At 35.7% G+C, this 10,693-nt stretch overlaps 1 protein-coding gene across 5 annotated transcripts in view; it reads left to right on the forward strand.

The window, feature by feature from the left end:
• Nucleotides 1-10,125, forward strand: part of LOC132113466 (uncharacterized) — a 77,006-nt gene extending 66,881 nt beyond the window's left edge. For 3 of the 5 annotated variants that reach the window (XM_059521236.1, XM_059521235.1, XM_059521240.1), the window contains 6 exons: nt 5,005-5,331; nt 5,542-5,781; nt 6,545-6,664; nt 6,894-7,001; nt 7,863-7,934; nt 9,201-10,125. In XM_059521236.1, the coding sequence (XP_059377219.1) occupies nt 5,005-5,331; nt 5,542-5,781; nt 6,545-6,664; nt 6,894-7,001; nt 7,863-7,934; nt 9,201-9,388 (1,055 nt within the window). In that variant the 3' untranslated portion in view covers nt 9,389-10,125. The remainder of the gene's footprint in view (nt 1-5,004; nt 5,332-5,541; nt 5,782-6,544; nt 6,665-6,893; nt 7,002-7,862; nt 7,935-9,200) is intronic. The other 2 variants (XM_059521237.1, XM_059521238.1) reach the window with 2 other exon arrangements.
• Nucleotides 10,126-10,693: the final 568 nt, after the last annotated feature.

Raw genomic sequence — 10,693 nt, forward strand, 5'->3', positions numbered from 1 at the left:
AGCAGATCTTCACATCTGTGAGAAATGACTTCAGAATCAGTTCAGCTTTCACCTGTCAACAACAGATCTTATATAAAACCTAGAGATTCATTAAACCAGGAGATATCAATTAACCAGGTTTTCTACAGTTTTAGTTATGAAGATTATTTTCTGAACAGCTGTGTTTTGTAATAGTTTTATTGCTTATTTTATTCCTTTGTCTCCACTCTTTGAATGAACTAGCAGTATTTTTATGTCATTATATGAATCTCCTTCTGTTCATCCGTGATCAAACTCTTTTATTTCTCTGAATCAGATCTGTCAGATTGTGAACTCATTCTGTGTTTATTTCCACATTTCTGCTCTTGCTCTTTTACTTTATTCTTGATTTGGTTGATTTCTCTTTATTTTCAGTTTGGGTGTTTTATCTGTTTGAAGCTCTTCATCCGTGTCTCAGTTTTGCAGCGTCTGGTGTTTTCTGACTGTGGTTTTGCTTGAATCTGCAGTTTTTTGCATGAATTTTAACACATTTAACCACATTTGTGCATTTTACTTCACAAGTTATTTGTGTCATTATATAATACTGATAAACATGTCATTCTTTAGAAACTGTAATTGAGGTCATTGTTGAATTTGTTATGCTTAAATTTGAGTTAAATGAAAATAAAACGCTTTGAAATCAAACCACAGTTTCAACATGATTCCACTGTTGATATTTATTTTAGACTATTCATGGTAACTTCTAGCTAGTTTTCTTGGTCAAATATTATGTAACAACATTAGAAATATTCATTTCAGCAACAATCTGAAATCTGACTGATTATTATATAGGTTATTTACAGACTTAGAGCAGTGAAACAAGTATCAAATACACTGAAACAGTATTATTTCAGGGTGTTGTTTGTTAACTATTAATGAATAATTAGTTGATGGTAACTGAAAAGCATCTGTAATGTGTCTTTAATTAGCAGTTAAGTTCAGATAAATCAGATGAAGCTCATTTTAAGCGTGATGTTGTGAGTGAAATGAAAGCAGCTGTAGTTGTAGTTTCCTCCTGCAGGTGTCGCTCTCTACATGAGCAGCTCTGAGCAGCTATAAACTCAATGTCCCATGAGTCTCAGCTGCAGCAGACAGAAGATTGAAGCTCACAATCCTCTCTTCATTCACACATCAACTGATGGATCTGAGTCAAACATCATCACACACAGTCTGCTGGAAACACCACATATAGACCTGATTCTGCTTTACTCTAATAAACATGTCTACAGCATCCCATCAGTGAACTAAAGATACTGTTTCAGTGGATTTAAAGGAGAATCTGTAAATAATTGCTCATTTTAAATCATTTAGAATCAAATCCTTCTCTCTTTTAGCTTCTAAAACAAGATTTTTTTAGAAAGTGTTCTTGAAAATGGTTCCTTCTTTCTCTTAGTTTGGCTTGTTTTAGATGAGTTGTGATGTGAACTAACAGCGTGTGTCTTCCTCCACATGAGGAAACTTCCTCTTTCCTCGGTGAAGCGGTCAGAGGTTTCCTCATGTGTCAGTCCAGTGTGAGTCTCGCAGTGAAGACGCTTGATGAGAGCCAGAACACAGACGATCTGAAGCAGCGTCACACTCTTCTTCTGGAGACTAGACTTTAGAGAAATGATGCTGATCTTTGGACTGATGCTGCTGCTGCAAACTGCTGCATGTGAGTCACTTTCACATCAAACTCATCTCAAATAAAGTCAGTTGAGTTGTAAAACTACATTAAGAGTTTGCAGTGATCCAGTCATCTTAAGAGTTTGTGTTAGAGTGTTACAAATGTGAGAGGAAGTGTGTGTTTCTTCAGATCAATTATACTGAAAAGCTTTAGTATTTTGTACTTTCATTCATTTTTTTATTTATATAAATGATGTTTTCATTAAATATGATTTCAGGAAGATTAAGACATTGTTAATATAGAGAGAAATGTCAGGGTAATGGTGTTGGACAGAAAATGCAGGTCAAACTATTTCTGTATGATCATGTTAACACACATGAAGCATTTCAGGAAGAAAACAGTGCGCACAGTGAAAGCATGAGTTTAATTTGAGTTTAATTGTTTGCTTTGGGTATTTTTATTTTTTTGTAAACCAGCTCCTGGGACAGGACAGTCACAACAACAGAGGGGTTGTAATAAACACTGATATTTTGCGACCTAAAGAGTAGTTCTCTGTTCCGCCGACTTGCATTTCTTTGGTCAAGTATATTATTAAATCTTTGCTGCAAATCATTTTATTTTATGCAAAGCAAACTATAGGGCCGCTATCTCAGTCACCTAAACGAGTTGCATCTGTCTTTTCGAAAAAAAAATATATATTTTCGTTCTAAAACGCTTGTTAAACAAGTTTAAATAAGAAATGTTGTATACATGTTTAAACGGTACGATTTTGTACTGACAACTGTATTGCATGACATTTACCAAAAACAAAGGCAATTGTGCACAATTTGCAATTATTATCCATAATTTAGGATTAGACCAACTTGTTCCGTCCTATTTTCATTTATTTTTTTACCCAGCAGAAAATAACAAAAAACACAAATCAACAATGTGTTGAACACTTCAGAGACACATAAAATTAAGATAATGTCATTCTTACCATTCTAATTTTTTTTAAATGAACCATAAAACAGACATCAATTTCCCCTCGGTCTCTCTAGATCGTGCTTTGCTTCTGGAGACATTTATAGTCCTGTATCCCTTTGAAATCCATGACCGCACGTATCGAATGGGGTTAAACTGAGATAATGGTGGTCCAACAAGGCAGAGAAATAAAAGCAATGAAATTGAGGGAAGTGTGGAGAGATGATCGGTAGGCACTGCAAATTAAGTTCATTTGAGAAAAACCCCTCTCACACATCACCATACATTGCTCTGGCATCCTGAGGCCAGTATTCAGGAGAAAGCACTTTTAACTCTTCTATGAATTTGTTGTACCCCATCCCGTCCCCTTCTGCCCTTCTGTACGATAGCATGCGATTCTCTAGGCTTCTCGCCAGACTCCTAAAAATCACCTTGTTGTCCATACCTTTTTCATCTCTTCGTCCTGGATGCAGAGGAACTCCTTGGAAGATGCTGTGATTAACAGTATTTTGACTGATTTGGCTATGACGTCCAGGTCTCCCAGACATTGCCTCGAACACCCTCGCCTCGTGACAGATAGCTCTATGAGCTGCTAGAATTGTACAGTCTTGCTTTTGGAGACCAAAGACAGCTCAGACAATTCTTGAAGTGCATCGTACATGAGGCAGAGATTTTGGACGAAACTGAATGAGGACAAACGCTTAGCTAGGCCACTGTAGCTAGCACGGGTAACGCTGTCGCGGGAGGAATCTTCTGCTGTCTGACTCAAATTTGTAGAAGGCAGGATCATTTTTCCATACAGCTTACTTAACGCAATCCATCTGTTGTCCAAGACCCGGCAAACTCTAGACAACTGAATGTCTAATTTATCAGCACATTTTTTAAGCTCAATTCTGTTTTTGTTTGATGTGCTGTACAATGTGTATATTTTATCCATGAAAAAATGAACACCCTCCAAAGCACGTAACAGTTCATGGACAATTCCTTGGGCACTTTGGTCTCCTAGTTCAACAAAAATATTCTCAGGCGACTCGATGTCGGGCAGCTGAAATCTGACGTAAATGATTAAAGCACTCTTTCTGCTTAAACTAGTTGCTTCATCAAGCATCAGACCAATTTTAGGAGCACAAGCAATAATCTTTTCGAATAATATATTTTTCATTTCACTTCATCGGACAGTTTATTTGATATTGTATTTTGTAATGAGTCTTCTTTTGCCTTTTCGATAAAGTTAAGTGCTGCAATGTGAATGTTCAAAAACCTTTTTCCTAAATGCCCTCTGATGTTTTTTAAGATGTTTGTGTGATGACGTTACAGAGCATGTCACCCACTCTTTGGCCAGTTTCATCCCCGCCGATTTTTCGGGACCCAAACCTTTTTGCAAATTTGCAGCCCAGATGCGACCCCTCCATAACAAGCCAAGGATATAATGTTTTAGACACTGCTTCAGTCCATATCGCCCCTGTTTTTTGGCTTTCTCCATATTCAGTGCTTGTTTCCTCTCCTCCACGTGCTTCTTCCTCCGGCCTGCCAGATCTCTAGTTGTCGACTTGCTCTGTTCCTCGCAGGTTGCTTCATCTTCCTTTGTGTTAACATCATCAGACGGTGAACTTGAACCTTTGCTATCGGTATCTATAATAATTCTGGCCTGGCTCTGCCTAAAATAATCAATAAATTAAGCTGTCTTTTCCACATTTCCAATTAAGCACTGAAGCCTCCCCTCGCCCTCAGACACAGACTCGTGCAAATCAGCCTCCTACAATCACAGAAGTTTATTACCATACAAATAAAACCTCCAAATCCTGACATGGATAGTATTTGCATCTTTTTTCTTTTTCCATTTATTATAATTTTAGATTTTAAAGGGGATAACGTTTTGACATTATCATTATGTGATTTGTAATTAAATATATGCACACTACAGGTCAGCTAATGTTTTTCATTGATGTGTGAGGAGGGGGATCTGCCCAAATAAGGCTCCAGATCAGATTTCAGAGGCTTGTTCCGGCACAAAATAAGCCCTGAATTAAATGAACATTAAGATGATTGAGAGCATAAAGACTAGCTGATATTTCAATGTAAAACAGACGTTCTGAATTAAAATGAATGTTTTATTTGAACAGTTATCTTGTATTAGTTGAATCTGTCCAGTAATATGATTATGTTCAGTATTGTGTTAATTCTATCAGTATTAAGTCAGGAGACACACACATGACATTGTTCTTCAAGAGAAAAGAGTTCAGCATTAGATGAGCGTTACTGAGATGAACTGAGATCAGATCAAGAGTCTGAAATCTTACTTCTGTTCTACTTTACTTCCTTCAGTGTTTGTGTAATATATGATTAATTTTTAATTATTGGTGTGTGTGTGTGTGTGTGTGTGTGTGTGTGTGTGTGTGTGTGTGTGTGTTGTTCTTCAGGTCTGGAGGTAAACTGCAGTTTTAATCAATCTGATCCCTGTTACGCAGCTCTGGGAGACAAACTCAATCTGCTGATGGTGGACGCTAGTAAATATGAGCTGAAGATAATAAAGAGAATAAACAACACACAAGATGATCCAGTTTGTAGAGTAAAGAATGACAAGATGAAGGAATGTGATCTTTATAATAACAGACCTGAAGTGACAGTCATTAATGGGACTGTGATAATAAAGCGTGTGATCAGAGCAGATTCTGGGAATTACAGATTAACACTCGTTCGCTCAGACGGCTCAGAAACATCTAGAGATCTTCAAGTGATTGTTGAAGGTACAGAAACTCTCTCATCAGACTCATTCCAGTCTCATGTTCTCCAAAGATCTCACTCTCATGCAGATGAATCAGTTGAATCTCTGGGAAGGTTTTTATTCCTGTAGCACACAGTAAACACACTACAGACTCCAGTAATAGTTTGAGTAGTGTGGAAGATCAAGATTCTCCTGTGTTTGTCATGTGACTGTCATGTGTCCCTCCCACCAGCTCCTATTGGCTCAGTGAATGTGTCAATCATCTGCTCCTCCAATCAGAGGTCAGTGTTCTGCTCATCTGACGGGGATCAGATCATCTACAACTGGACTCAGAATGGAGAAATACTAGAACAAGGATCAATGAATGGAAACACCATTCAGCTAAATGAGGGAACTGAAGGAGACATCAGCTGCAGCGTGAAGAACCACATCAGTCACGCACAGAAGACCATTAGACTCAAACCCTGTCCTGGTGAGATCATTTAATTAACGTGAATATCCACACATTTCCTAAACAACAGCAACAGCAACAAGATACAGAATCTCACAAAACCTTTCAAACTCACATTTCACCACAAAAACCCCTTATTACAGAATCTCTAAAGCGTATTTTGGTGGATTGTGATGGATTTAACTCCTTTAGGACTCTCCTTTTTTGTTAATTCTTAGTATATATATATATATATATATATATATATATATATATATAATATTAGTATATATAATATTACTTTTACTTGTTTTAACTTATTTTGTGACAGTAGCTGTGTGAAACTAAATTATAAACAACAAACATTACAAACAATACATTTCTATCGGGTGTATATTTTTTTGATGATAATATGATTATTTTAAGCATATTTGAATTATAATTTAATATAAAGATGAAAAATGTATAATTATAGTATGTATACTTTTCTTTTTATAATATAATTGTATTTTTTATAGATTTTGTATTTATTATTGATTTATTTTTTACATTTGCCTCATATGTCAGAAATTATATTTGAGGGGTAAATAATACAATTCAAAACAGTTTCATGTCCATAAAAACATTAAATGAAACATGCAAAGCATTTACAGCATTACTACATAAAGTTATGACCTGAAATGTGTCCTTGTTTTCATGAGATTCAGACGAATCTATTATCTTAATTGGCCTTTAATTCTTTAAAAATGTAGTACTTTATATTAAGAGAGAAAGCAGGTGATTGTGTGCTGATGTTTTATTTCAGGACCAACTACTGCAGCTGTGACCTCTAGTTTGACCCCTACAAAACAGACATCAAAAAATGGTACGAGTTTCTCATCAGATGATGTGAATCAAACCCACACTGAAGAATTCAGACGAATGTGTGAGTGATGAACAACAACGAATGCTGCTAATTACAAATAAACCCAATAATAATGGCAGTAGTGATACAGGCTCTGAAGCTAAAAAGGTTTTTGACCTAGTTTACTGTGTTATTAATTGCATGAAGTTACTAAAGTTCTGTTCTTGTTGCTGTTGGAGTGGATATGAATGAAGTTTTCAAAGCAGTTTTGGAGTTTGTTTTAAGTGACCTTGTGTTTTTTCTTTCATAGTTTTACAATTCTCTCTGATTGCTTTGGGCTGCGTTGCTCTCGTCCTGATTCTGCTGTTCATCACCGTATGTTACGTTTACAAGAAGAAGCAGCTCAAGTCAACACAAGGTCAGTGTGTTTAAATCTCTAGTTCATATACTGACTGATGAATGTTAAAATGTAGTACTATTTGTAACTTATGTGTTATATATGCTGCATAGATTTGTTTGGTCAATGCACTCTCTTACAGACAGTTTCAATGACAGTTACACAAAAGGCCAAAGTAGAAACATTATAGATGTGATGAAGATGATCTGATACAATTTTGGTGGAGATTTGACAAACTTTCCTGAGTTAAATTTGGTGCAAAATGGCAGAAAAGCATTGAAACAATTTTATTCCTCAAGCATTGTGAATATTTAGAAAGAAAAACCAGATTATTTGATGTGGTAATGATTTCTGACCATTAATTTTTGACTAAGTACATGAGTTTGATCACAATATGAATAGCAAAGTTAAAGTCATTCGACCTCATTCATGAAACATGAGCATATTTACAAGTAAATTGTTCTTAAAGCTGTTTAGATTAATGACAGTATTTGTATTTTAAAAAATTATGATTGGTTTGAAACATTTGCTCCAACTTCCAACATTTAAAACATGCATAAAACATCCAAATGTTTAGTGCTCTTTTTATATTTTATTACCATAATAGTATGTCATGACAAAATCAATTAGTTAACCATTAGTTTCAAATTACTCAGAATTTACTAATGAAGTCTAATGAATGAGATCCAACAAATCAAAGATTGGTGAATATACACTTACTGTATTATTTCCTTGACTTTTTCTCAATGCATTACATGCAAACAGTTTGATATGTGAAAAACGTTTAACCAGCATGATCTGTTATAAAGCTAGTTTTGAAGCCAAAAGTAAAATTAGGAGATTGTAGTTGGTCTGTTGCTGATGTCAGTGTTTTCCCATCAGCCGCTGCTGGAGATATGGAGCTCATATACGCTGATATCTCTCATGAGAAAAAGAGTGAAAAGAAAAATACAGGTAAGAAACTGAGTAAAGCTCAGAGATCAACTTTATACTGTAAAACAATACAAGAATCTGTCAGTTTGTAGTTTATTATTCTCAGTCATTAAATTAGTGACGCCACTTCCTAAAACTCAAGCTCATATCTCCTTCAAGTTGATTTAGCACTTCAGATTCAGAAATAAAGAAAGGATGAAGTATAAACTGGTTGCATTTGACTGTAAATCACTTAGTTTAAAGTTTGAAAACTGCTTTATGGATTAAGATAATGTTTAAAAATCTAAAAACATGGCAATTTTCAGCTCTTTTAGAGTTGATTCTTTAGCTCTGAATGAGTCTGTTCCCATTTGTTAAATGCAAAGTTGTTACTGTGTTTTTCCCCTTTTTACACAAATGGAGAAGTGACATGTAAAAGTGTAATAATTTAACTCTTTCTGCAGGATGATGGAAAGACTTCATTTGCAGGGTTGACTAGTCAAGCTCAACCATTCAACACTAGGCTAAATCTGCAACTCGTTACCTGTTCTGACGTAGAGTTTGATTTATTTTCATTACATTAAAGGCAGGGTATAGGTGATTTGTTCCAAAACCTTTTTTGTTATTCTGGTTGAAAGTCTCTTCACATCTCGATAACAAGTTAAGAGGTCTAAATCTATTTATATGTGTATTATCCCAGATAGCACACGTACATCTGCGAGATGTGTGTTAAAGATCTCTTGATCTGGAAACCATCTGCTGTGTGCAAACATCTGATAGACATCTTTTACCATCATTCTAAATCATAAACATCTTAAAGACATCTAAAGACAAACGGCTATTTGACATCTGATAGGAAATGTCCTATAGATGTATCACAGACATCAAATAGTCTCTGCGATGTACGTGTGCAATCATAGTGATGTTGTTGAAAGAATCAGGAAGTGAACTTTGCATATCTTATGCTGCAATATAATGATTTTCTAATTCAGAATATGATCAAAGATTGTGTAAATGTATAACATTGTAACATTTAGCTGCTCAAATGAACAAAATGACTCAAAGATTCATTGATGTTATTGCATGAGAATGAGCAAGAGAATTGCTAAAATGATCTTGAGCTTCCCTTCACTTGTTTAACTTGCACTGGATTTGAAATTTTCATCATTATTGTTTGCTACATTCTCAGGGAAGCAGCTTCACTCCTGAAAATCTTAATTCGTCAGTTAGCAGCTGTAGTAAAGATGCTATTTCTTCAGTAAACTAACTGAGTCTTGTCTTGTCATCGGTTCTTCTTTCTCGCCACAGAATCTTTCTCAGCTTCTGATGTGGAATATGCCGCTGTCCAGCCGCAGACAAAGAGAAAGAAGAAGAAGAAGAAGGAGGAGGTGGAGGAGGTTCAGTACGGCGAGGTGACGTTCACTCCAAAACAAGCAACTGCTCCGCAGCAGGAGCTTCAGGAGGAGTGTATTTACTCACAGGTACAGAGAGACTAGTTTCACAGCAACAACTCGTGAAGGATCACACTTTCCCTGGAAACTGAGTGCTTGTTTTCACTTATGTTTGGTTTGGGAGTCCTATAGGCTATATAAAGCAGTTATCTCTTTGCATTTGTAAATTATTTAGCTTGACATGTTAACGATGGTACTGTATGTTAATATGTGGTGTTATGGGTTGTATAGCGTGAGCTTTATTGTACATGTCCGAGCTGAACTGTCATGAGTAAGCAAAACAATGAAAAAAAACAGGAAACCAATCGCATGCTATTTTCTCTCGAACTTCTGTGCACTTCTGTTTTTAGCACTTCTCGATTTGCAACTGCGACTATATGAAGGCAAGAAAAAGCTTAAATGAATGTAAGCTTATAATCATGAATCTTGAGGAGGTGATCGATGTGCACATGTGCTCAAAAGTCATGAAAACACACCCTGATAGCATACATACATCACAGAGATGTCTATTTGACATCTGCATTACATCTGCAAAACTGAGTTTTTAGAGTTTTCGCTCATCTGCAATACGTCTATAAGATGTTTCCTATCAGATGTCAAATAGACATTTAGAAGATGTCTTTAAGATGTTTGTGATTTAGAGTGCATGTAAAACTGACTTCTTAAAGACGTCTATCAGATGTTTGCACACAGCAGATGCTTTCCAAATGGAGCGATCTTTAACAGACGTCTTGCAGATGTGATGCAGTTTGCTGATTTGGAATTAAAACATTTCAAAGCAATTGAAGTCTGAGCTTTGCTAGATTGAGTTATGCATTTCTGAATTTGCCCGTCTGGAGTGACTTGAAGCAGTCACATATTGTTTTGAAATGTTAATAGCAGAGTTGGAAAATAACAGGGGCTTGTGGCAAAAAATTGAACAAATATTCCCCACAAATTCAAGATAAAGGGGCAAAAATTGCCCCAGTGGAAATAAACAATGTATTACAGCTGTCGTGATTAAAATGAAATGCTCACGCTGCATCGGATTGCTTTTTACACTTTATTATTTTAGTATTTAGTATTTTGTATTTAGTATTTTGATTGATTGAAGTAAATGGTTATATTTAAGTATTTGACATGAAAGACAACAAAGATACAGTTATTAAGGTGCTGATAAAAACTGCCTTCACGAATGTACAAAATCAGTTAATTTCTGACCCTGGTTTACAGAACACCTCTGTTTACAGATAAATATTGCATTAATAATGTCTTAAATTTCATTTCTCAAGTACAGGGAAACACCTGAGAAAGGCCGAAAAGGCCTGGTAATATCTTAAGGTTTGCACACGTAATTACTTAAAGTCCTGT

This window comes from Carassius carassius, chromosome 33 (genome assembly GCF_963082965.1).
Source record: "Carassius carassius chromosome 33, fCarCar2.1, whole genome shotgun sequence".
Taxonomy (NCBI): domain Eukaryota; kingdom Metazoa; phylum Chordata; class Actinopteri; order Cypriniformes; family Cyprinidae; genus Carassius; species Carassius carassius.